Below are 27,277 nucleotides of genomic sequence, written 5' to 3'. Positions count from 1 at the left end.
CACCTAAGACCTTCAAACAACAGCTGATTCTAAGCTGAAAATAAATTACACACATGTGGACTCCATTTATTAAGCATGTGACCTGTGAAGGCTATTGCTTGCAATTCATTTTATGAAAGGACATGGGAGTAAAGGGGGTGCTCAGTCTGCATTAAGATATTAAAGACCAACCTTTTTGAGTGTGACATATTTACAAACTTTTATCTGCATTTTCCACAAGTAAATAGCATGGTGGTGAAATTAGCATCTGAGCTACTAATTACAACAGTTTTGTTACTCTTATTTTTAATTATCTGGACAAAATCAGATTAGTTCTATTACTCAATGTGTAGCATTAAAGTTCAATTCATGTCCAATATCCAGTTATCACAGCTGACAGAGCCATTTGCCTCCAAGAAAAACATAATCCCAACAAATTAGTCCAATTTTATTCTTTAAAAATGCATGCCTCCATACAAATAATTACATTATAAAGTGTAATAGCCAAAAAAAGTGACAGCGCCAGATAAAGTGTCTCTTTAAGTTTTTAATTTTCTAAGAAAATGTAAGCATGGATGAAAATAATTCTACAACATCATGGTTTTAATGCAAACGTCTTACAATAAGGCAGAGTTAAAAAAGGCACAGACTGAACTTCAGATGGTCGGCTGACCTCCATCCCCCCCTTCAAATGATCTCAGAAAAGGAGCACTGACTGACAGACAGCAAACACACAATATAAACTCTTGGTTGATGGTCTATACATGGTGGTATATATGCAGAAAGACAAAAACATCACAAAATAGAGTTCTCGCATGAAAGTTCAATCCATATTCCTCTGATGTATATAAAGTCGTCATTTCAATGGTCATACTTTGTTTCAAATGTTTCAGACAGATTTGTTTTTCCCAGGCTTAAAAGCAGGAGACAAATGGACTTTAAATGCACATAATCTCACGTTTTTCTGTAAATTATCATCACTTTTGAAGTTTCTGTTACAAAAAATGATCTCAAGGTTTCTGCATTCAGTTCAATTGTCAAAGTACAAAGACAAACATTAACATACCAATGAAGCAGTTTTACTTTTAGCAGTATTTTACACATTTAAAGTACTTAAAAAAGCACTACCAGATCAGCTCAGAGCAGCTGAAGTCAGAATCATTTAATGTGAAATCATGTATCCCTCCGCATCGCCAGCTAAAGGTGGAAAAACTACAGATTTCTCAAATAGATGATCCGAAGATCCTTTTGCATCCCAACACTCTGGGCTGATTCTAGATTCTTTTTAAAGACATTGGATTCCAGCGGGTTACTTCTTCAAATCTTCAAACTTTTAAAGTTGCAGCCAAACTATTTTGTGTTTATGCAAGAGACTCTTGACGATCTCTGGAAGCCAAAGAGGTAAATCTCCATGAGACCTGACAACACGTCAAAACGCAGGCGCTACAGAAACATGTGATGCAGGATGTGAAGGTGAGAAATGCTGACATGAACTCCAGACGCGGCTGAGGTAGGGTTTGCCTCATCATCCTCTGCTACCTGTAGCCCTCGTGAACCAGGGGAAGAGGGGGAAGTGAGCAAGACTTTATTGTTTTCATATTCAGTCCTGAAGAACAAACTGCAAAAACGGGAACTTTAAAACTACCACTTCAGAAGTGAAGAGTAAGGCTTTTGCGCTGAAGGCTCTTTAGCTCCACACGTCCTGCGAGTAGCGTCCCTTGGTCATCAGTTTCTTGACGTAATCTGTGGCCTGGGTGCGCGTCATACTGCCGTATTCCTCTGCGATCTCGTAGAAAGCTGTCTGCACGTCTTTTGCCATGTTCCTCGCGTCACTGGAGAATAAAGCAAACCAAGTGTAGATGGATTATTTACAAAAAAAGGGGTGCCAAGAACGGAGTCTCAAGTCTTCAGAAAAAAAAAATTATGAAAAAGCCAACCATGCTTTAGGTGCTTTTAGGTTTTAGGTCATTACCCGCAAACGTAGATATGAGCATTATCTGTGTTGATTAGCTTCCAGACGTGTTCCTTGTTCTTCTTCAGATGATGTTGCACATAAACCTGGAGTTTAGAAAATGGGGAAAAGAAAACATTTTCCAGCTGTGAGTTTATAAACCTTTGAAATATGAAAACATAAAAAACAAGTTTACTACCACATACATAACAGTGTACTAGAAAACTCAGTATAGTACTAGTAAAGTAGTAAAACAGTAAAGTACTGGGTAAGAGTACTAAAGTACCACCAAGTAAGTAAGAGCAGAAAATCTATGTTTACTATTGATATGTTTTAGTAAATCATTATATATGATGTTTCACTTCTCATAAAAACCTAAAGCAACTTTTGACACACTATTGAAGAAAAACCATCTCAGCTGCAGCAGCTTGGGAATGTCCAGCTGCAGCAGCCATGTAGACAGTCTGACCTTATGGTCCTGGTCTCTGGAGAAAGCAACATTAAGCTGCGTTAAGACGCCGTTCTTCTCTGCCTCCTCCAGCTCCTCCTGGTAAATATAATCCTCGTTTTTGTGTCTGCAGCCGAAATACATCACCGTCTCTCCTACTTCCTTCCCTGTGGAGTAAAAGCATCTGTGTTACATTTAAAGCCAAATCCTTTAAGTGGCTAAGTTGTTAAGGAATGGATTTATTTTTGTTTGAAAAAGGTTTCTTAAAAGTTCAAATTAACACTTTTTTTACACAACAATTTTTAAAAATGATTGAATTATCTTGAGCAACTTATCTTAATAAACTCGATTATCTACACTCTTATTTTAAGTTATTTCAAAAATCAAGACAGTTTAATACGGCATTCACTGCAGTTGACCAGAATTTAGAGCTACACACAAATTAGCTTCAATACCTTCAAACTGCATACAGAAAGATTCATAACAGATAGTTTTGATGGGGTTCAGTCGGCTGCTGAAGTCCCATTTTTCAAACCATAAATTGTTAAACACAGTTTTTATGTCGAAGGAGCTCTTTGTCAATAACTAACCAACTATTTTTTCAGGATTTGACAAGGAAGCTAACTGACCTGCTTTAAATTTCCTCTCAAAAGGGCGTTTAAAGCCTCGTGTTAAGAGCTTTGTAGTTTTTCCAATCAATAACAACACCTTTTGTTTTCTCTCTTTGGGGGCAGAGCCAGCTTTTAAAACAAATCTAAAACCTGACTTGATTAAAACATTTTTTCTTTAGTATCTATTTATTTGTATATTGTCATATATTTTTAATAAGCTTTTATTCCTTCTATATTTTCATTTCAGCTTCATTTATTCAATCAAGTTTTTATCCATTTTTTTCACTTGGAGATGTCATTCAGGTTAACCAATCAGATTTTAGGGTTTATTTAATGAAACACGGCGACAGTTCAAATTAATTCATGATTGACAATAGCAGATAAAGTTCATTAACATTTTAATAGATTATTTTCACAGCTAATTTTATATTTAAAACATATATATTTTTACATTTAAATAATCTCATATACAATGACATTGGTTTATTTGCATATTGTACTGTTACACTCTTGGCTCTAGATATTTTTGTTGCAATGCTCTTTTTTTTCACCTTCTCAGTGGACTGGGGAATTTAAACAAGGACAAAAATATCCCAGTCCTTCACCTGATGTTATCGTAAAATCACAACAACAACAACACTTTGACAAACACTTTGAGACGGAGAGATGATTGAGCACCTTCCCGTTTGAGCCAGCCTCTCTCCTGGATGAAGCCCATGAAAGGAGCGATCCCAGTGCCCGGGCCAATCATGATCACTGGGTTGGAGGCCTTGAATGGCAGGCGGAACTGGGACTTGCGGATGTACATGGGCACGGTGGACTTGTGGCCGTTGACGAGTTGGTTTTTCAGCCAGTTGGTTGCGACTCCCTTGTTGACGCGCCCCGTCTTGGTCTTGTACTCCACCACCACGGCACAGATGTGGATGCTGTTGGGGTGAACCTACAGAGCAGACATAATTTATTAGGAGCGGTCGCCGACAAAGTGACAACGCATTTTAAGAACGTCTTGTCTGTAAAGGGGTCAGTACTTTAGACGAAGAGGCGATGGAGTAGTAGCGGGCCTGGAGACGAGGCAGCAGCTCACACAGGTGGTCAATAGGAGGCTTTAAAGAAGGCATATCCTCCAGAACGGCCAGGATGTTTCTGCAGGAGTCCAACACCCAGTTCTGGTAGAGAGTCTGAAGACAATGAAGTGGGAATAAAAGAAAAACCATTTACTCACCAGCCAAAGTAACATGACAAAATCTTGGTGCTTTTGGGGTTAAAAGTTGCTCTGAATCAACTCATCACCGACCTTGCCCTCAGGAGATGAGGAAGCCATCTTTCGCATGTTCTCCTGGTCTTTGGGGTCGGAGGCGTACTGCGCCAGCTCGTACAGGACGTTGGTGCGGGGAGGGTTTGTGATGTCCAGGTAGTGAGTGAGGGCGGTGCGGTAGGTGGTGGGACAGGGGAACGGATGCTTCTTGTTGGACTCCTCTGGAGACACATCACAAATCTGATTAGTATTTCCATCAACAGTCCACAGTTATAGCCATTAGCTTTGTGCACTAATGGCTATAACTGGACACTAATGTGTTTTGTTGGTTTAACATTTTCATCTTCAGATTTTTCTTTTTTCTATGTTACACTGAAGAAGGATTCAAAATATTAAGAAGCTTCAGAGGGAGGCAAATATGTCTAATATATGAAAACTTCACTTTTCTGCACAGCTTTCCAGCTGAGGGTCCAACACTTCAAAAGTCTGACCTGAAACATTATTTATATTTTTCCTTGCGACAAGGTGCTTCATAATGTGAGGGAAATCCACACGAAGATCACATCAGGATGGAACGCTGTGAGCCAGACTCTGACCAGACGCCCCAAATAATCAGAGGAAATAACTTTACCCCAGTGTTCAGTGGTTGAGCTGTGAACCTCCAACAAAATTTCAGCTTGTCCTCAATAATAACTCTTTGAATTATCGTGCCTATTAATGTCTCCTCTTGCTGGTTTACGCTTCGCAAGCTCTGGCCTTGCTGGCAACACATTTCTGCAACATTCCTCGTTAACACAGCAGGTCTAGATGCTCGATTCCAATGTTTTACTGAAATCCTAATCGCCACCACAATCAGACTTCTCTGTTCATGGTTTATGTCCTCAAAGCGACCTGAATGCACAGAAGAACGCTGACATCACACCGCAGCGCATTATTTATGAAAGTAATTATGAATGGAAGTGTTTATGGATTGATTTTGAAGTCCTTTAGCCAATAGTATTGTCACAAAATCATAACACAAAATAAGTTAATAAAAAGAAGCACAACTAACAGAAATGGCCTTTTGTGGAGCACTGACTGCAACAAAGTAGTCAGATCCAGAAATGGAAGAATTGTAATGTAATGCTCTTCATTGACACACATTCTTTCATAATTATAATTTTCAGCTATTGTTTATCATTTACTGTGCCTGGCTTCTTCTGCCATGATATGACCATTCATACTACAGACGCTCTGAAGACAATTGGATACTCATCAGATTTAGTAGCACGTTCCTCATCGTCGTCTCAAATAAAACAATTTGAGAAAAATACTAACGCCTCAAAGTTTCTGCAAATATGTCACTAATCATCAACCATTTAAACCTTGACTGTATATTAAAACGTCAACATGCAGTTGCTTCACATGCATTCAAAAGGATGACGAAGCAAGTCTAGATTATCAGTGAAGGATTTCATGATAGTGTGAAGGGGCGGGGCTTCTGTGGCCAAGGTTCTCTATGGAGGTAATGAAATACCATCAAGGTTATTGAGAGAGATAACCACATCAAGGTCCACGCCAAGGATCTCTCCCAGCTTGTTCACCAGCTCTGAGTTGTTTGTGGGGAAAACAGCGACGTGGTCTCCTGACTCGTATCTGAAATGGCAGAATAGGACGTTAAGACTTTAAACCTGAAACTATGAAGCCAAGTTTGTCCAGAGAGACAGTTTCCCAGCAGCCTTGCCTGATCTTGGAGCCTGTGATGTCCAGCTCTAGGTGCATAAGGTGTCTGTCGCCAGCTTTGTTGAGTTTACGGTTGACAGTGACAGGAGCCAGGAATGGGTTCTTGGAATCAAAGGGTCTGTAAATTAAATGAAATATTTAAAACAAATAAGCACTTATTTAAAGCAAGACAAAAAAAAAGTAAAAGTTTTAACTTCCTTTGTGAAGTGTTTTCTGTGACCACAAGGGGGCGTCAAGTTTAATTTTTCTTAAGTGACTTTCAGTGCGTTTTGCAACAGACTATATATTACTGTAGGTGAAAAGCGATACATGACTGCGCTCAGGTGGACTCTGAGGACGCGTCTGAACTTACGGCTTTTGGACTTCAAAACTCTTCAGACGACCAATCTCTCCTGTGTAAACTTTGTTCATGTTGACGTCAGTGTGCACCTTCAGCTCGTACTGCCGAATGCTGCATGGCAGAAAAACGGGAGACTAAATATGGGCTCATCGTACCCACAGAAAAAAACAAGCTCAATACCAAGTGTGAGAAAAGTACAACTCAGGAGGACAATAATGGAAAAATGAAATGAACATATTCCAAAAACAATTTGACCATGAACGCACCTTGACTCATCTCCTGACGCCTCCACACCAAAGTGCTCACAGACTGCCGGCCAGAATTGTTCTCTCCAAGAGATGAAATCCTCCTCAAGGCTGAAACCAAGAAACACAACAGGAAGTTTGCTGACCAGGCTTTTACTGGAAAAAATGTCTAGTTTCCAGCACATTATTCAATTTTCAGCTTTTCTGGACTAAAGTTTCTGGATGGATGGATGAACGGTACCCAAAAAGATAGAAAATGTGCAGCATGTTCCTTGATAGAGATCGTAGTTCAGAAAAAGGCAAATACAAAATCATTCCCAGTTTTTTTTATTATTATTTCAGCCTCAACAGATTAAAATTAATTGAGTTTAAGAATCTCTTTTTCAAGGGAGTCCTTATCTTCCAGAATAACTTCAAATATGTTTCAAGGCTGTTTTAGCGAAGTCACCCACCAGACGATGTTCCCCCAAACAGTCTTCACTATTGGAAGTGAAAATCATATTGTGTCTCTGAAAGTTTAAGTATCTTTTATTCAGAATGATTTGTTATGACTTTGTGATAAATGCGTTCCTTTGATAACTCACTGCCTGCTACCATCTGTTAGGGTAAAAATAAAGAAACATATTTTTGCTTTTATTTTTAAAAAGGTTGAATTTTGGTTGTTTTCATGAACTGGTATGGAAAAATGATGAAAAATCTAAAAAAAATCCCCACAGTCTGAACAACAAAGGCTGGTTTTTGATCAGTAGTGGCAACTGACATAATTAAATTTCTATTTCATCCCTACTGACCGCCAGAGGCGGTGCTTCAAGCACTGAATGATCATTCTTGCGCATGCGCAGGTCAAGTACTAATGACAACAAAGTCACCTGTGACCTGCCGGGGACCCCCGGCAATCAATCCCTTTTGTTCTTCTCGTGCGCAGGTGTGTTGAGTACAGGTGTGTGGTCGTGTGAAGCTGGTTGCTTCTGTGTGTACCACTATTTTCCTAGCTGCTTCTTGCTGGTAGCCCCGTGACCGGGTTTGGTCGGAGCTGCAGGTAAGTCTCGCCCTCCAGGGGCTGCACAAGCTGCTTTCACCTTACCAGATCTGCGGTGGCCGCGGTGACTGGTAAGTTTTTCTTCTTTTCTCGGCAGTAGTTTACTGTTCGCTTTGATTTGCCAGGTTAATTTTTGTGGCTCTTTTGACTCACGGTAGCGTTTCTGCTCGCGTTGAGTTGTTTACCTACACTCACCAGTAGCATTTCTGCTCGCGTTGGGTTCTTCTACAGTTTGTTCATCTACACTCACCAGTGTAGATAAACAATCTATCTTCTATAGTTTGTTTGCCTGAACTCACCAGTAGCGTTTCTGCTCGCGTTGAGTTCTTCTACAATTTGTTTATCTACACTCACCAGTAGCATTTCTGCTCGCGTTGAGTTCTTCTACAATTTGTTTATCTACACTCACCAGTAGCATTTCTGCTCGCGTTGAGTTCTTCTACAGTTTGTTTATCTACACTCACCAGTAGCGTTTCTGCTCGCGCTGAGTTCTTCTACAATTTGTTTATCTACACTCACAAGTAGCGTTTTCTGCTCGTGCTGAGTCCATTTTACTTTGCTGTTATTTATCTGACTCACCAGTGGCGTCTCTGCTCGTGCTGAGTTCATCTTTGGTTGATAATCGATTTGCTAGTGGCGTTTCTGCTCACGCTGAGTTTGGAACCTCTACGGGGGTTTTCCTACAACGGAGTCGCCAGTAGCGTTTTCTGCTCATGTTGACTTCTTGTTGCTGGCGGGCTAATCACGCCTTTCAGCAGTATGATGCTGGATAATTTATGCTGCTCGACCTGTCTGGTTCCACTTCAGCCCGACGACGGGCATGACTTGTGTCCCTCCTGCCTCGGTGTGGAACATCTCCGGGAGGCACTGTCGGATAACGCTTGCCCCAACTGTTGCGTCATGCCCCGGTCAGTCAGACTGGATCGGTTGGCTGCGCTGGAGCAGCCTACCGACTGGGCGGGCGCTGCGCCATGTAGTCAGTTTCCGATGGGGAAGGCGATGTGCAAACAATCTACTGTGGCTGCACCTTCGGTACCGACAAAGCGAGCCAGACGGACCGATGCAGGGAGGTTGTCCACGAGAGTGGATCATCTCACTACTGAGATGGCCCAAATGAAAGCCCTCCTCCAGTCCTTTCAGACTGCTGGTGATCGCGGCGCGGCTCTCCCTCCCGAGCAGGATGAAATGTCAGTCAATGACGACGATGCTGTTTCTGTGGCGGCCTCTGGCACCCATTTTTGTGAGGACCTTCCGGAGCTGGGCTCCGGGGCCTCTGGGTCGGACTCCATTGCCTCCCAGGAGGATACGGGGGAGTCTGTGACATCCGCTATTCGAACGGCTCTTGCTCGTTTACAGATTAGTGTTCCTCAGGCCCAGCCTACGGCTTCCAGCGCCTTCTTTAAGCGCAGTAGATCAGAGACTGCCTTTGTGGTTCCTCCCTCGGTGGAGTATGTGCGGGAACTACATGCTTGCTGGTCAGACACCAAGGCGCTTTCACGTCTGACAACGGATGGCAGGGTCCTGGCAGCTATGCAGGAGGCACCCAGGGTTGGCTTGGGGCAGATGCCAGCGGTGGAACCGGGCATTGCCTCTCTTATTATCCCACCTGATGAGGCTTTGCGGCCCAATGCCTGTTGTCCGCGTCCTCAGTGCCGTATTACCGACGACCTTCTCTGCAAGGCCTATGACTCTGGGGCCCGCATGGGCCGGATTGGGAACTCTCTCTCCCATCTTATGCTGGCCCTGTCTTCCTCCTTGGAATCTGTTCCACTGGACCATGCCACGCAAGGCCTGGTTGACGCATCTCTGCAGGCCTTTGCTCTTATGACGAGGGAACTTGGACGCACACTCTCCACACTGGTTCACGCTCGCCGCCAGGTCTGGTTGGCGCAGTCACCACTTACTGAGCCTTGTAGGAGGACCCTCCGGGCCCTGCCTGTGGTTCCGGGGGAACTTTTTGGTTCTGCGGCACTGGACGCCTTGGACCATACAGCTCAGGCCTCTAGAACAAGGCAACAGCTGGCAGGGCTTCACAGATGTGATCGCCAGCCAGTCAGCACCTGGGCAGCTGCGGGTCCTTCACGGAGGTCCTCAGGGCCTTCTCCTTCTTCCACTGAGCCCCAGGGTCTGGTACCAGGTCAGAGATTGGTCCAGGGAACTGCTCCAGATCAGAGAAACAGAGCTCCAGACCAAGCTGGGACAAGGTCCTTTCGTCCCTTTCGAGCCGCTCAGTCTGGCCGGCGTCCTCCCAGGCCTTCAAAGGGCCGGGGGCCCCGTAGATGATGCCTTAGGGACGGCAGTCGGTTATTTTACTCCGGGACAGCTCAGCTTCTGGGCTGCCCACACCCCTGACTTGTGGGTGTTTTCCACCCTGTCCCGGGGGTACCGTCTTCAATTCCGCCGCCGGCCACCTATCCCCGGCCGGGTCAGGATGACTGTGATCCGCGACCCGGTGAAGGCACAGGCACTGAACCAAGAAATCTGCACCTTGCTGGCCAAGGGTGCTATAGTGCCTGTGGACCCCCTGCTGGATCCAGGGGGCTTTTATTCCATGTATTTTCTGGTTCTGAAGAAGACCGTGGGCCTGCGTCCAGTCTTGGACCTCAAAGTGTACTTGAATGTGTACTTGAAGGCCATGCCTTTTCATATGCTGACCACCAAGGAAGTGTTGCAGGCGATTTCCCTGGGCGATTGGTTCACTTCCATAGCTCTCAGGGATGCTTATTTTCACGTTTCAATCGCTCCGCCCCATTGGCGGTTTCTTCGTTTTGCTTTTCAGGGGAGGCATTTCCAGTTCAGGGTCCTCCCGTTCGGACTTCCACTGTCTCCCAGGGTGTTCACCCGATGTGTTGCAGCGGCCCTCTCTCCTCTGCAGGCACAGGGATTAAGGATCCTCCCATATCTGGCCGACTGGCTCATTTGTGCCGCGACACGGGACCAGGCGGTTCGAGATACTCGGTTAGTGCTCCATCATGTGGGATGCTTGGGCTTGCAGGTGAACATGGAGAAAAGCAGTCTGACTCCCTCACAGGAGACTGTCTTCCTGGGCATTGCCATGGATTCCATCTCAATTACTGCTTGCCTGTCACCCCAGCGGCAGAGCAGGGAACACATCAATGTCCTACAGTTGCGGGCTGTACTTCTGGCTCTTCAGAGCTTTCTTCCAGACTTGCAAACTGGACCGGCTCCAGCTCTGGATTTGACCCCTGCAAGGCCAGGGTCCACTTTCTCAAGATACACTGGGTCCATAGGGCATACAATGGCTAATGCATGGGCGCCGTCCACGCGAGCTGTCTATGCTAACAAGTGGATGGTCTTGCGACCTGGTGCCGTAATAGAGGGCGGGACCCGGTGCAGTGTTCAGTTTCTGACATACTGACCTTCCTGCAGGCATTACTGGATCAAGGACGGTCTCCGTCTACCTTGAAGGTGTATGTGGCTGCCATTTCCTGTTGGCATGTCGGGCTGAATGGTTGTTCTGTGGGCCAAGACAAGGACGTTGTGCTGTTTTTAAGGGGTGCTCGGCGTTTGCGACCACCCAACCGCCCTATGGCACCGGCGTGGGACCTTTCTCTTGTGCTTGAGGCTCTTCGGTCCCTCCCATTTGAGCCCCTGGCATCGGCAGACCTCAAGTGGCTCTCACTGCAGACAGCGTTCCTTTTGGCTATGGTTTCTGCAAAACGTGTGGGGGAATTACAGGCTCTCTCGATAGCTGAGCCCTGCTGCCGGTGGAATCCTGATGGCTCAGGCGTTACACTGTGGTCTGACGTAGCATTTATTCCTAAGGTGTCACTGGCGGCAGGCAGTACCCAGCCGCTCCATCTTGCCCGGTTTGACACTGGTAGCCCCTCTGAACCACTGTGTCCTGTTCGTGCCCTTGAGGCATATATCAATGCCACGGCATCCTTCCGAAAGACAAATAGCCTTTTTGTTTGCTACGCTGGCTCATGGAAAGGTCAGGCACTTTCTAAGCAGCGACTTGCACACTGGGTTGTGGATTTGATCTCCAAGGCTTATGCCTTGCAGGACCGGCCACTGCCGGCAGGAGTGAAGTGCCACTCTACAAGGGGCATGTCGACATCGTTTGCTGCCATGACTGGGGTGCCTTTGGATGTTATATGCCGTGCGGCCTCCTGAAAATCACCTAGTACCTTTACTTGGTTCTACAGGGTGAATGTGGCTGCGCCCCATCCGCTTCAAGGCATCCTGGAGCAGCATGCCTCTACATCACATTAGGGTGGGTGGTGTAGTCGTTGTCCCTTGAATGTTGCTGATTCCTCGTGACCTTGTTGATATGAGTCATCCAGTGCTTGAAGCACCGCCTCTGGGGGTCAGTAGGGATGAAATAGAACGAAAGTTACTGCCGTAACTACGGTTCTATGAATCCCAGATGACCGCCAGAGTGCTTGGTCCCTCGGAATCTCTGCTTCTCGCGAGAAGATTGAGGGATTGATTGCCGGGTGCCACGTGACTATATAGAGTCACGTGGGTTCCCGGCAGGTCACAGGTGACTTTGTTGTCATTAGTACTCGACCTGCGCATGCGCAAGAATGATCATTCAGTGCTTGAAGCACCGCCTCTGGCGGTCATCTGGGATTCATAGAACCGTAGTTACGGCAGTAACTTTCGATACTGACTGAACACAAACCATTCTTGGATATTAACCAGAATACTCACTTGCCGTCATCATCACCCAGACCAAGATCAAAGATGCGCTTGGCTCCCAGTTCTTCCAGCCTTTTGTCTACATAGGTTCCCATAGCGTTGTAGTGTTCGTAGGTCTTATTGCCCAAAGCAAAAACCTGCAGACAGACAGCAAGAGATATTAGAGGATCAGCACATAGTTCTGCCATTTAAGAGCAAATAACCACTTTAATTTAGAAATTCATAAGCTGTTTTTTTAAGTTGTCAATCAAGTGGAAATGCTCTTGATATCATTGAACAAAAATGATACCTAAGTGATGATGCTCGAAAAAAAACTCAGTAGTTATATTTTTAATTAAAAAAAAATGTTCCCCTAAATGTTAAAATTTTAATTTACTTTGATCTAAACACTAAAATTTTAATAAAAGTATGTTTTAAGCAGAATTTAACTACACTTATTATGTGAGTTACCATATTTCATCTAGTGTGAAGGATGGAGAAAAGATCTGTTTAGACTCAAAGGACCCACAACTTTGGGTCCAACAAATTGGTTTCAGTGTTTACTAATCACCAGTTCTTTAAGTTTTTAACCAAAAGAAACTCTGGTGCTACCACCAAAAGCCAGCGCTATCCCAGCGTTAGCTTTCTGCTGGGCCAGAGGGGGAAAAAAAAATAAATAAATAAACTATTTCATGAGGAGTTAGAGGCGATAAAACAGTAAAATGTCAGATTATTTCCACAAGCTGATGATTTTCTGCTGATTTCTGACTCACTTCTTTAACACGGCTTGTCTCTTGATATAATCAGCTGGTCAGAAATCAGCTGATTGGGTCTGTGAAGCGTACACCAGCACTGCTGGTTCTTTAAAACAGCATTAATGAAGGAAGGTGGTGATGTTATACAATCGGTTTGCGGGGATTCTGGGAAACCGAATTTTTGTGAGGTAAAATTGTCTCCAAGCACTACAATTTTCCACAAAAACCCTGAATAAAACAGGGGAGGATAAAAAATTTATGAATGAGACATTCATAGTTATTTAATAACATGGCTTTGACTTTGGCTCTGGTTGATGGAAAAGCAAGCCAGTTCTTTTAGAGAGCAAGTTCAGAACTGGTTCTTGCACCACAACCTTTTTGGTAGTTATTCAATTTCCCTCTGGGATCAATAAAGTATTTTTGAATTTAATGGGAAAGCCCTCAGTGATTCTGATGGAAATGGATGCAGAATTTGCAAAGGAATTTGCAAAACCTTGAACTACCACCACTTGCTGCAACTACACCAACATTTCAACCTTAAAGGAAAAATCTTAAAAACCATTTAACATTTTCCTTCCACTCGTTAACTATGCACTACTTTGTGTTAGTCTGTCACATAAAATGGCAGTAAAATATATGGAAATTTGTGGCTGTATGGTCTTTGAAGATTTTTTTCATAGCACTGAACACATTTAAATAATTAGCAAACTATTAAATCCTATGTACTTTACTGTACCACCGCTATGACCTTAATCACTAATGATTTCCTCTGCAGAACATGGAGACAAATGTTCATGTCTTTTTTGTTTTTGTTTAAATTAAATAAAACCAAAGAGGCTGCATCCTCACCAAAAGTCCTGTTGCAGTTCATAATGTGAGTGAGACAAAAAAAAAATACAAACAGTTGAACAAGATGTAAGAACAGCTTCTTGTCCTCATATGAAAACATCAGGAGAATTAGTTTTAAACCACTAAGTGCAAATTTAGGTATTTTGCATGATTGTAGTGGAAAAAACAGAACCTAAGAAAATAAAAATAACTTATGCATACTGCTGACATTTTTATTAGCCCATATTTGCTTGATCAAGAGAGAGTTTGTAACACAGCGTGTGTGGGATCTATCTTAAAAGTCAGTCCAGGCAAGTTACTAGTGAAAAGTCAAAGAAAAAAAATATAAAAGCACAAAAATTTACTTACTGAATGCACCAATGTTACAACCTTCAGAATAAACAAAACCATAACTTAAACATTCCTGTAAAGTACAGTCTTTGTATCATCTAAAGCCTCTGGTGGCATGTTAAATCCTATGGATCTCATCCTTTTTAAAACACTGAAAGAAATGTCTGATGATGTATTTAAATTATTTATAATTGCAGCAAAAGAACAATAAGATAAGCATGACAGCGAGAGGTTCAGTGTTGCGCACAAGCTGCATTGCACTCTGCACACCAGTGCATCGTTCCTGCATCATTACTAGCTTATTTAAAAAAAAAAAACAAAAAAAACTCTAATGATAAAGACTCACAGTGTAGTTCAGGCCAGAGAGGTCTTCATCATCATTCTCCTGCAGCCAGTCATAAAAGTCCTGGGCGTTATCAGTGGGGTCTCCTTCTCCGTATGTGGCCATGCAGAATATAGCGAGAGAGTTCTCAATCTCAGCCAGACGGGCCAGTTCCCCCTGAAACCATGTTAAGTGCAGACATTAAACACAGCACAGATAAAAACGTTTTGATAAATTCTCTACATCTGGAAAAGAACTATGAGTTCATGCATTCTCATGCATTTGAATGTCCGATGACTAGCGTTAAAAATTTAGCAGGTCATTTTCTGTGACTCCTGCAGTGCGTGGATTCTCTGATGCAGCTTACCATGCTGTATTCCTCCGGATCGGCAGCCATTCCTTTCATGCCGTAGCGCTGAGCATCTTTGGCGAGCCTGTTGGCGAACTCCTCCGCTGTCCCCGTCTGAGAGCCGTAGAAAACTATGACGTTCTTTCCCTGAGCGCAAATCGACAAAAAGATGTTTACATTTTGCACATGGAAGGGCAGAATCGGCCCTTTAAATTATTGCATATATCCCGTCTGGTTGCTAGGCAAAAAAAAAGAAATACTTACATGTGCTTAAATGTAGCAATGATAACTAAAGCCTCGTCTACAACCCTCATGGTATCCAAGCAATTTGTTGCTAAACCACAGGATTCAAAACTCAGCCTCATTATTTATAGTTCTGGCTTGGGAACAGAGGGCCACAGGAGTTTTGAAATCTGAAGCTACATGTGTTAGCAAAACAAAAATATGAAATCACTCACAGTTTTCTTCATTTTCTCGATGAAACTCGTCTCCCGCGAGGTGGGTGTTCTGGAAAAGAAAGAAGTTTTGAGTCAGGCTGCCAGAACATTTAAAAGAGGCGCAATCAATTGCACATTTTCTTAAACACCTTAGCAGATTCAACTGCTGCGCACAAACATGTAGGAATGACCTTTTCAGATTTATTTAGTGATCAACCTGAGTGACAGACAGTAAACCTCATTTCCATGTTCTGACCTGCGTGTTGATTTTCAGAGATTTGACCTTTTTACAGGCTAAAACCAGTTCATCCGGGGAACACTGAGGCACGTGAAGTTCAGAGAAAATCAATGAGAAACATTTACTGTGAGACAGATAAGGATTTATCTAGAAAGAACAGGTGGGAGAGTAATTACTAGTGAGATAGCACCTGTTACAGTGTTACTATGGCTGGTTCAGCTGTTTAGCTAAGTTCTACATAAGCATTCAGTATCGAAGAGGAAGTGATCTAATCTCAATAGGGCACATGTCATGGTAAGTTAGACATCTGCACTTGTGCAAAAATAATCAGTGCATTGATACAGATCAAAACAGCGTGTGCTGGCAGATGGTTGGGAAGGAGGAGCTTAGGAAGCTAAACCTATTAAAAGCTGAATAAAAGGCAACGCCGCTACAATAAGCATCAAAGAGCAGAGCAGACACCTGCGAATCGCCTCCATCGATAAAAGATGACAAGGAAAGTGATTTTCAGGCTCACAAAAAAAAAAAACACAATTAATGCATTTTGTGATTTTTACTACAAAAGTGCAGAACGAGATTGCTGTGCTGCAGAATGTTTTAAAAGGAGAAAAGCTGCGTGCAATTCGAGTAGGGGTCAGCCACTCCAGTCCTCGAGTGCCACCGTCCTGCAACGTTTGGACAAATCGCTGCTCCAAACACCAGAAACAAACGAGCAGCTGAAGACCGCGTCTTTGAAAAGTTGCTGACATCCCAGCAATGTAATTCAGTCTTTTGATTCAGGTGCGTTGGAGCAGGGATACATCCAAACAGGGCTGCTGATTAATTTTATTTTAGCAGTCGATTATTCTATCAATTATCAATTGTTCAGACAAAAAAAATTGTCACATTCTTCACATTTTTCAATTGACCACTTAAGCCTATTTTGTATAATATTTAAAATACACCACAGATGCAAATAAACTATTCAAATCCCTCTTAAGATAGAAAATAAACATTGTATCACCTAAAACATAACATTCCTTTAGAGTACATTTGATCATTTTTAGCAAAGGATGATTCTGCAGCTAAATTAAAACACAAACATGTGAAAAGCTCAACTTTTTCTGTTCGACTTGACATCAATACAATATAGGAATAATCTGCTGATTAATTTTCCAATTAATAAAATGTGCTTGATAAGAGGATTTTACAGAATTTGTTCTGGGTTCAACTAAAACTGCGGCACCATCGGAGTTCTTGGTAAAACATATTTACAGACAAAGAATGTTTTTTGTCTTAAATGCAAAATGCATGTTTTTTTCCCCCCCAAACAGTTTTGGCTTAATCATTTTGCTGTTTTACCCAGTAAATCACTTTTACCTTTTTTGGAGTTTGCATCCAGGTAACGATTATTCGATTACTAAATTAGTTTCAGGATTATTCCATTAACTAATTCATTAAATTAATCGTTTCAGCCCTACATCCAAAGGTTTCAGGACACAGAAGGACTGGAGTTTCAGGCCTCTGGAGCAGAATATTGATCCCTGATTACACAAACACCAAATGCACCTGATACATCAAAATCATGTTTTTAAAGTCATAAAATAAATTGACTATTGTGCAGTCAGCCTGTTTTGAAAGTTGTGTTTTTCTGCTGTTGCCGTTTATGTCCACCTTATTAATGCAGTTCTTAACAAGAAAAACAAAACACACAAATGCTGAATAAGATTTTTAATGAAATCATTTCCATCATAGTTTAATGTCAAAATTTGTAACCGACAGGAAGTTGTTTTGGTCATTAATGGATGGACAGAGAAACAGAAGGACGACTTGTATTGACAGCTTTTTTTGTTTCTATATACAGGAAGTTCTGAACTCAAACTCTGCAAGCGCCTCAACCCCCCAAAAAGAAAACAAAGACAGAAGACCATTAATGAATGACTCCTCCTCCTACTAGTTATGTGGGGATTCTTACTTTTGCTGTTTGGACTGCTTTGTAATGTTGGTGCTATGAGGTGATTATGTTTTAAAATACGATTGGACACAAGTATTGCACGCTGTTGAGAAGAAATTGTGCAACCTGTGTGAGCAAACCCAGAGCAGTGGGATTTCTCTCATTTTGGCAGCGAGAAACTTTGAGCTGAAATTGTTTCATGAACAAATAAAATCATGATGGAAATGTGCAAATGACCAGAGCGGGAAATGATCAAGCCTGAGAACACTTAATTATGAGCTGATTCAGTTACGTTTGCAGATGAACAGATTTAATCTCCATTTCTTATGCAACTTCTCTGAAACCCGGTATGTTTTCTAGAACGCAGTCTTAAAAGGTTAAACCGCAGGTTTAGTGCAGCGTTCCCGTTAGGTTAAAGTTTACGAGGTGGAATTAACCTCGACAGAAGAAATACAAATTAGTTGAACAATCCCTCAAAGATGCTTTGAGGCGGTAAAATAAAAACTTTACTGACCTCTCAGCAGCATCTCTCCTGTCCTCTGGCAGTGAGAAGACACAGCCCATGACATGCAGACCTGTAGCTACACACTTGAACTAGCACTGCTGTGTAGGCCAAGCCAACAGCCACAATGTTCAAAGTCCAGAAAACAACAACAAAAAAACAAACTCCAGAAGCATGAGATGGAAAGGTGAGGCAGGCGGATGGATACAGCGAGGGTCTGAAGCTCAGCCAGCCTTCACGTTCACCTCCAGCACAATCTCAACTCTTCCTCTTCCTGCGCCGCTCTCTGAAACCAGCGGCGTCTGAAACACGTTCACCCAGAGAGCGCGACCGCCCGCGACCGCCGTCAGCCTCTGCCCACCGCCGGGAAACACAATGGTGGGAAACTGACTTTCCCATAAAAACGCAGCCGAGCTGCAGAGCCACAGTTCCTGACTCACGCGAAAAACACACTGAAATGATCAGGAGCTGGAAATGCCTTCCTCCTCACCCCCACCCCTTTCCCTCAGCGCTCTGAAAGGTGTTGGGAGGGAAAACGTCCACAAAATCCATTCTGAAAATGTGACTGGTTATCAGAGGAACTCTTCTGTGGACCAGTGAGGAGGGAAGGAGCTGTGTGTTTCTTTTCTTTTTTTTCTTTTCTGTTTTTTTCTCCCCTGCCCCCACCTCATTGGAGGAGAGAGGGGAATGTCATTGCTATGGCAACCTCGTTTATCATAAAAGGATTGCATTTGTGACATGGCCCAATAGCAGTGCAGCTCCGACCAGACACAGACAGGAACGAAGAAGAAAAACGCGGCTCTGGGGAAAGAAGAGTGAAAAAACTAAGGCAGGGAGAAGAAAGGGCTGCTTGTCTTCTGCCTCAATTTTCCACTTTTGGACAAAAGGACTTGGCTCGCTCTCCAGAGAACTTCCAATACGGGTTCAGGGATGAGGAAAAAAAAAAGAAAAAAAGCACAGGAAACAGATGAAAGACTACACCCCCTTTGTAACAGTTAGATAATCCCTGGCCCTTTAAGGGGAGGGGAGTCCAGCTCCCTGCTTGTCTTGATATTTGTTCCCTTCCTGCATCCGTTCCCTCCAGGGATTCATACAGTCGGGTCAAAAACTTTTAACTCTGGTTAGAAAGGTTTCTAAAGTCCAAGAAATATCAAGCTTTAAAAAACTAATCGTGGAAATAAAGGAGTCTCAGCACTTCGTCCTCGTTTCCTTCACAAAACAAAACATTGGAACAGTCTCAACTTTTTCTTTTTCTTTCCAAAACCACAGCAAGGAATACGTCTATTTAACATCTTGACATTTTGGTTTTGTAAAACCAAACCCTGGAACATCATTTTTACCCAGATTAAGAAGGACATTTGCATTTTGCCTCTAAACCACCTCTAGCTTTTCTAACAACTATGATATTTACCAATCAGTTTCCAAAATGATAATGTATAGGCCGGCTGCAGAGTATTGTTTCAGTCAGAGTCGAGTTTCAGTTTGATTAAGATCTGTACCTTTTCTTGGCAGTCGAGAAGACCTACCTTCCTCAGTTTGATGGGATTGATGGAATGAGAAATATTTTTCCAAAATTTCATATCTATATTTATGACAGAGGATCTGGTCAGATGTTTGAAATATCTTCGTTGACTTGCAGTGATATGGAGGAGCAGCAGCTCCACTCTGAGCTCTCCTCCTGTAGACTTTAAGCCTGAGTCCAGTCGTCCAGTAAAATAAACCCAGTTCAGCCAATGATATCCAGGATCAGATTAATTAACTCTTGTCAAATCCTGAGCTTTACTTCCACCCTCAGCTCTTTGTTTATATTAAGCAGACAGAAGAAGCTCTCCCATAAAAGCAGTCAACTCTCCAAACTGTATTTCAGTCTCCTTCTATCTTTCCATCCCTCATGAATAAATAATCTTAACATTTTTAAATAATATCTATTCGGCTTTAGGTCTTTCCCTGTATAAAGTCAGGGAAAGACCTGACTTTATACAGGTCTTTCCCTTCTAGCACTTTTTCTAGCACTGAAAAAGTGCTAGAAAATCTAGACTGCAAATAGCTTTCTTCACTACACCAAGTGCTAAGCAACACAAAATAATGATTTAGACAATCAGATTTTAAAACTGAAATTGCAAATTTAGGTCCCTTACACAAAAATCCCATGAAAATCACATGTGACTTCCACATGTGATCACATGTGGTTCACACAAATTTTACATGTGAATGATGTGAATCACATGTGAAAGCACATGAATACGTGTGATTTTGGAACATTTCGTGGTAAAATCACATGTGATTCACATGTAATTCACACATTTCCATATGTGATCACATGTGATCACATGAAAATCACATGTGATGACGTGATTTTTTTGTAAGGGGTACCACATGCTAACATTTTCTGAAAACTGTGTAGCCTAAATACAGACATGCCCTAAGACACTCACGACTGTAAATGCAGCAGAATCATCATCGGTGAATACAAACACACCACACTGTCCAGATATTTATTTGCGAAAAGATGTTTGCATCACGCTTATTTTTTCTACTGCAATAAGCATGAAGTAAAGTTTCACCAATTAATTCAGTGAAGTATTGCTGGTGCAGATGTGGTGCGATTTATACTGAATGATGGTCGACTTTCCAAACGAACCCCTTTTGACATTTTCAAATTCTAAAGTAAAATTTAGAGATTTATTGGTTATACTTAGATCGTGCCTCACACAAGAGCTGAGGATTTTCCTATTTCAGCCTGTAACCCTTTACACAACAATACCAGGAATGCAGCAGAGGCTACTGGCTTTGTTGAGTTTTTTTTTTTTTTTTTTTTCAAAGAAACAAACAAAAAAAAAATCATTCAGTGTAAGAAGAGAGTCCAAACAAAATGTGGCCAGTGCAGGGAGAGTTCAATGTAATAAAGCCAAGCCTCTTTTACTCCCTATTAAGTGATAAAGGAGGGAACAAGGGGAGGGAATAGAGGAGGACCCGCAGGCTTGGACAAGAGAGAAAACATCAAGCCAATCAGGTGAGTTTGTCTCAAAAAAGCCTGAAAGTAAATGAGGAGGCGGAGAGAAGCAAGGGTCACAGCTGGTGAAACATTTACCTAAAGCGTCAAGCTGTGCACGCTCAGACAGACGCTTCAATGCTTTATAGTGCTAGCTTGAACAAAATAGCCTTTGCACACAGTTTTGTTGGGATTGCCCTTAGAAGTGGGCTGACCTAAAAGGTATGGCCACTTTACTTTACTTATGCCCCCACCAGGCTTAGCATTGCTTATTTATTTACGTTTTGTTTTTTTTGTTTTTATGTTTGCATTTTTTAAGACTTTATAGTTGGTGTTTAGATATTAATCTTCCAATAACAAATAAATATCAAGTAATATTTTCAAATGTCCTGTCAACTTTAAACATTTTTTATCTCATAAACATGGCGGGCCGCTGGATGAATGACTGCCCTGACATCCAACCACCAGGCTTCGCAGGTTTTCGGGGGAAACCTTGAGCTGCATTTAAAAAGTAAACTGCACGATGATGTAGTGATGAAAATCTTCGTCACTACCTTGAATTAAGGAGAACAGAAAAATAAATGCACAAACTCACGGGGTATCAAGCTTCTTAAACTCGGGGATGGGCTCAGGCTGCTTGCGGGACATGAACCAATAAATGACGAGGCCCACAATCAGAGAGAAGAGGAAGAGATCCAGGTTGCTGAAGAGAGGCTCCTCTACACCTGCGGTGTTGGTGTTGGTCTCTGGGTCCATGTCGGCCATGTTGGCGCTCAGCGCTACAAGACAAAAGACAAGGAAATTATTTTCACTAAATGAAGGAATACTGAATAAATATTCAGTAGTAAGTGTAAAACACTTAATTCCTCTGTAATATCTTTTTATCTGACTGTTGTGCAAGAATACATTTCAAAAGTTTAAAAGAACTAGTTTGTAAAAGCTACACATTTCTCAAACTAATCATTTGTGAATGTAATCCGTTTGTTACAGCCTACTTCAGCTTCACGGCTCAACATCCCTAAGGATTCAGGAAATTCCTGAAGGGAACAAGATTGCCAACATAGGTCGTAAAACACAATGAATGCTTTTATGCATAAACTACAGGATAATGTGCCTTACATTTGGCTCTGCACAACCTAACATTGTAATCCAGTGTCCTGGATGTGCGGAGGAATCTCCTGTCAGGCACCAACGACATCAACTCTTTTCACGCTGAGCAGGAGAGGACACTGTGTTCTTTTAGTTTGGGACGGGAAAACAATGACTACAGGTTGTTTTTTTTTTTCTAACCCCCATATTTGCCTTGATCACTAGACCAAAAAGTGACACAGCAAAAACAACTCCAAAAAAAAGGAGAAACATCTTAGACAAAGTGCTGGCTCTGCACATGGGCAGACTGCTGCTGATTCACTGAAACATTAAGTAAACCAGTTTATGAGCCGCCTGCTGTTCATTTCAGCAGGAGCAAAAGTCACAGTGGGCTTAGGTTGCGTAATGACGTCTGGTTTGGACAAAAGACAACTCCTTCCGACAATTCTTGTGTGGAATACGTCATATAGACCATCCTAAAGAGATATTCACCTCAGAAAAAAAATTCTGGATAATAGTTTAGCCGTTATCTTATCTGCAGCTTGAGCAGAACAGCATATTGACTCTCATATTAATATTTAATAAACAGCTAATGAACAACAGCAACCCTTTTTAGCAATCTTCTGATTTACATGTGATATATTCCATCTGTTCTGTCGTCCTTTAGAGGAAAAATAGGCAAACCGTCACGTTATTAATCAGAGATACACAAGAAAAGACAGAATCTCACCTTTCTCTGAACAATAAGTGAACCAAACTATGCTGTGAGCCAATTCATATCAGTCAGGCACTTAAAACCATGGGAAACAGAAGCTATTTAAAAAGGAAATTGTATTTTCCTACAACATGTCAGAACATATCTGTTATTTATTCAGGGTGTGAGAGAGTTGGCAGACTTTTACTCACAAAGTTAAGGTAAGAAAATAGGATCTTTAAGATTACACACCGAGTGTTGTTTTAGTAATGCTAGCAATACTAATAACTAATACAAGATGTTAAGCTTCATAATTATTGTCCTTTTTTAAAATAAATAAATAAATAAACTAAGATTAAAACACTGTTATACAACAACTACTCTCATATAAGTGGTGTAACATTAGTTCTTGTCTGAAGAGCAATAATTAGTAGTAACATGCTAGCAAAAAAAGCATTGAATACTGTCCTTATGATCCATCTTAAAACTTGTTAAAGAGAACTCAGCTTGTTAAAACTTTACAAAAAGGTCAGAAATTGGTTTCCAACTTCTGAAGTAATATAGCCAAAAACCATAGCTCACTATGAGGACTTTAAACCAAAGCCGCTGTATGAGATAGAATGAACGCCATAACTACAAATAACCAGGGGCCTCATGCATAAAGCATGCGTGCGCAGAAAAAATGTGCGGCGTCATATTTTACGCACAAGTCGGTATGTTTAAAAAATTACTTTGCATCAAAATTTTACATAAATATATACGCACACTTTTCGGTGGCAAACTTTTTCTGCGGACAATATCAAACTACAAAGCGTAAAATCTCCACTAAATACACTGAAATCTGACTACATTCAATGTTATTTAGACCAAGAAGTTTCAAACCTGATGTTTTTTCATAATTTTAATATTTGATTGTTGTGACGTAAATGATGACGCTGAACCTCAGACAATAACATAACACGCACACAAAGTAAGAAAAATTAAAATAGAAGGATGTGAAAACCTCACTCGAATGTAAATAGAACTTTTCCTCAGATTTTGTTTTTAAAGAGTGCTCTGTGCGCCGAAGCGCATGAAATGCATCCATGTGGTAATTTCATTCCGACTGAATAAGAAAACAGGGTTGGATTAGCCGATTAACTCCAGACAGGTTTGATTATTTTTAATGCGATCAAGCTGTGCATAATCACACGTATTCAGGAGCGCTTTGGCTCTGATGGAGAACATCGCCAATGGAAGGATTCAGAGGGAGCAATTGACCAGAGATCATATTGATTTCCTGGGAAATGTTGATGATGGTTTGTTTAGTGTTTACATTCCCCAGACTGATCATCCTGGAGCTCTGACCAAAACTTAAAGAGCCGTGCGGTACCGGTACCGGTCCAGCTGCAGTCATCCCTTCAGTCGAGCCGCCTGCTTTCTGAATGCGCTTTTCTGGGCATAAAGTGCTACAGGGCTATCAAAAGCATCTCTATTCTGTAATTGTACAATTTATGCACATGATTCCACTATTTAGAATAAACGCCCACATTCCCACTCAAATGACTCTGACACGCTATCTGCCCAGCCGAAAGCGCTACTGTTCACGCAGGCATTTGCACAATCTCTTTATTTATTAATTTATTTTCTTTAAAATGTATTATTTTCCTTTTTGTGAGGTGACCTTATGTGTCCTGAAAGCACCTTTTAAATAAAATATATAGTTATTATTATAAAATATTTATACTGCTGCATACAAGACGTTGCCATGGTTATTGCTTATGTAGTCGCTGACTTCCGGGTATTTATACTAATTTACATATGTATTTATGGGTGGCGACAGGGCGGACCAGCAGCTGCGCTCAATTTCCGCAAATTGGGATCTATAAAGGAAAGGTGTGCAACCACGTGCGTGCATGTGTAACAGCGTGATGTTATTACACTAGATTGTAAAGTAAGAAGCTATTCCGGTAGGAAATTATATGAGCACCGACAGCTTTTACTTTGAAAAGTCGACAGATCCATTGCAAAACAGCGGGTAACTTCCTGTTTCAAAATTATTATTTTTATTAAAATCTTATGTGTTACGAAGAAAATTGCAAATTATCATCTTTACTGTTAACGATATTGAGTTCATGAGTTGTTGTTTTGAGTGTCAGTTTGGCGTTTAAAAAGACAAATTAACGGATCATACCATTATAGTCTGTTAAGTGTTTTCCCACGCGCTCTTTCTGTTCGGATTCCGTGGGAGACGGCGCTGTGGAGCACTGTGACGAAAAAAGCCTACTTTGAATTACTATTTTCTGCTATTTGAATACAGGAGCATTAAAAGTGCATTCAGATCAGCTGTTGTCTGGCTGTTATTTCCCACAAATACAACACAGAATCAACTACGCTACACGCGCCGCTTTATACATCCGATTTTTTTGTGCGCCGCTCTTTTCTAAAATTTTCCGTACGCCAAGTTTTAGTGTGAAAACTGCGCACTATTTTATGCATGAGGCCCCAGATCATGGCTGCTGGACACAAACCTCATCACTCATACACAACAAGCATAAGCATAGTTTAGTCATTTCTCCCTGCTGGATTAATTACCAGCCCAATAAAGGCAACCTCGGTGCACCATAGCAACAAACTGCACACTCTGAGGCAAAACCATTAGCTTACTGGTTTTCATTCATGGAGACCATATCAGACTGAAATTAGTGAGGGAGGTTCAACAAGGATAAGTCGGACCCATTTCAAATACAACTCCGTGTTTTCATTTATTACCTAATCAGGCGAGGGATAAAAAAAGTCAACAATACCCTCCCTGATCAACTCACAACTACATAACCTCTACTGTTGGCTGACACGTTCACAAGATCGTGAGGTGGAGAGTTTTACTATTTATCACTTACCTCAAATTAAAAGGTTTCTACAGCTTCTGTCAAAGCAATAATAAATATGTACTTATTAGCAAGCAGAGGCGGTTTGCAGAGCACCATCCTGCAGCTATAAATATTAGGAGAGAAGCAACTTTTGATTTGTCGCCAATTTGTCGGTGTCATAACCTGTAATAGTCCAGGTTATGACACCGGTTTCCACCGGCTTTTGTGAGGTCGCACGTGTTTAAAGCTGCGAACCAGTTGTGTTTTTTTAATCTAAAGTCACTTTTTTTGCGTTATGTCTTCATTACTGGGAATAAAATTCACATTTTAGATCTGAAACGAAATGACAAGGATCGGGGTATGACTAAGTCCTGGATTGTGAAGAGTGGCTGTGAAAACAGAACAGAACGTAAACAAATGCATAGCCGTGCTTTATATCCTGACACATAAGTGTAAATTATTCTGCTTTAACCGTGAAGCGAACCGGAGCTTCCCCGGTTTGCGTAACACTCAGGTCTCAAGCTAACATATCGCTAAAAAGCTCAAAAGTTTCTCCGCAATGTGAACCTGTGGTTCAATTGCGGTGAGTGTTGTCTTTCCCAGCAGATTGCCACAGAGTGAAATTGTCCGTAACAGGCTAGAAAATGTGAGCAAAGAGCGAAGCTTACCTGCTGATCTCCTTTGTGTCAGACTCAGACTGCGCTCAATGCGGAAGGAAACTTTACGCCATGAAGGACTAAACCAACTCCGTCCAATCAGCGGGGGGGAGGACTCATCCAGTCCGAGTCACTCCATCATACTCATGTTTTCCCTTTTAGGGAAGTTATAGATCTGTTTGTCATGTTTTAGGGTGGACTTTTTGATTATTGTGCAAGTTTTTATTCCTTGTAATTTTTAGTATTTTATGATTTGGGAGCGATCAGCAGGAATCTCTAATCGCATGTTATTAAATAACTGTCAAGGTGCAGCAGGCTAAAGGGTCATGGTTATGCAACTCAGCCAGCTGAACTGAGGTGGAAGGCAGATTCATCAAAAGCGTCCTCCTCCAAGTTAAACAGTGTTTATGTTCACAATGTCAAGGACGTGAGGCTGATACAGCCCTGCTGCCTGATGTGAGGTCTTCAGCCTGCAGGCACATCTGTATTTGTTGTACTAAACTAAAATGTAAATGTACAGAACAGTATGCAACAACCATGAAAGTAAGCAAGCCAAGTATTACGTTAAAGCTAATTTAAAAGAAGTCCATCACTGACTAGTGAAAAGAGACGCTCTCTGCAGTGAGATTTTTAGCTTTCAGGTTATTTTATAGGCGGAATCTGCTTGTCAGTTCATTTCAGGAAGCCTTATGGAGCTTTCTAGGTTTCATTTCCTTTGAAGCAAAACCTTTGCTTCAACAATTTGTCAAGAAAACGTAACCTTGATGTTTTTAAATTGAAGTCACTTTCTACTGACACATTAAATCTAGTAAAACCTCCTTCATTTATTTTTACTTTTGAGATAGTTCTCTATTTTTCAAATGTATTTTATACTGTTGTCCTTTTGACTTAAGTCGATTATAGTGTTATAATCATAGGGTAATTTTTTTTTATTACTCTATTAAAAATACAATAACAACTTTTTCATCTTTGTAATACAACCGGTCAGGAGGTCAGAGAATTGATATAAATGAATATACCATACAAAATAAAACTTTGGTATAACTGT

The 27,277-nt window shown here is 41.7% G+C and overlaps 1 protein-coding gene across 3 annotated transcripts; it reads right to left on the bottom strand.

Moving 5' to 3' along the window:
• Positions 1-408: 408 nt before the first annotated feature.
• Positions 409-26,343, bottom strand: porb (P450 (cytochrome) oxidoreductase b). Of its 3 annotated transcripts, none has more exons than XM_044120156.1 (17): positions 26,242-26,343; positions 21,537-21,720; positions 15,298-15,346; positions 14,858-14,986; positions 14,515-14,667; positions 12,268-12,392; positions 6,573-6,662; positions 6,319-6,417; positions 5,968-6,084; positions 5,761-5,879; positions 4,284-4,465; positions 4,018-4,167; positions 3,668-3,929; positions 2,400-2,545; positions 1,952-2,037; positions 1,625-1,811; positions 409-1,526 (listed from the first exon to the last, which is right to left on the bottom strand). In XM_044120156.1, the coding sequence occupies exons 2-16, from the start codon at positions 21,704-21,706 to the stop codon at positions 1,667-1,669; spliced, it is 2,022 nt and encodes a 673-aa protein (XP_043976091.1). In that variant the 5' UTR covers positions 21,707-21,720; positions 26,242-26,343; the 3' UTR covers positions 409-1,526; positions 1,625-1,666. The 3 variants fall into 3 exon arrangements, with proteins under 3 accessions (XP_043976091.1, XP_043976090.1, XP_043976092.1); XM_044120155.1 differs by having other exon boundaries at positions 409-1,518; XM_044120157.1 differs by lacking the exons at positions 21,537-21,720; positions 26,242-26,343 and adding an exon at positions 17,962-21,404 and having other exon boundaries at positions 409-1,811.
• Between the last annotated feature and the right edge of the window lie 934 nt (positions 26,344-27,277).

This window comes from Gambusia affinis, linkage group LG06 (genome assembly GCF_019740435.1).
Source record: "Gambusia affinis linkage group LG06, SWU_Gaff_1.0, whole genome shotgun sequence".
NCBI lineage: Eukaryota > Metazoa > Chordata > Actinopteri > Cyprinodontiformes > Poeciliidae > Gambusia > Gambusia affinis.
Note: the sequence above shows the minus strand (reverse complement) of the source record. Positions and strands in the feature narration are given on the sequence as shown.

Bases quoted from the DNA above. Each gene is read 5' to 3' on its own strand.
- porb (XM_044120156.1), bottom strand. From the start codon at position 21,706: ATGGCCGACATGGACCCAGAGACCAACACCAACACCGCAGGTGTAGAG. The intron at 14,987-15,297 runs GTGAGTGATTTC...ATTTGCGCTCAG, and splicing joins TCGAGAAAATGAAGAAAACT to GGAAAGAACGTCATAGTTTT. The intron at 3,930-4,017 runs GTACTGACCCCT...TCTGCTCTGTAG, and splicing joins CCATCGCCTCTTCGTCTAAA to GTTCACCCCAACAGCATCCA.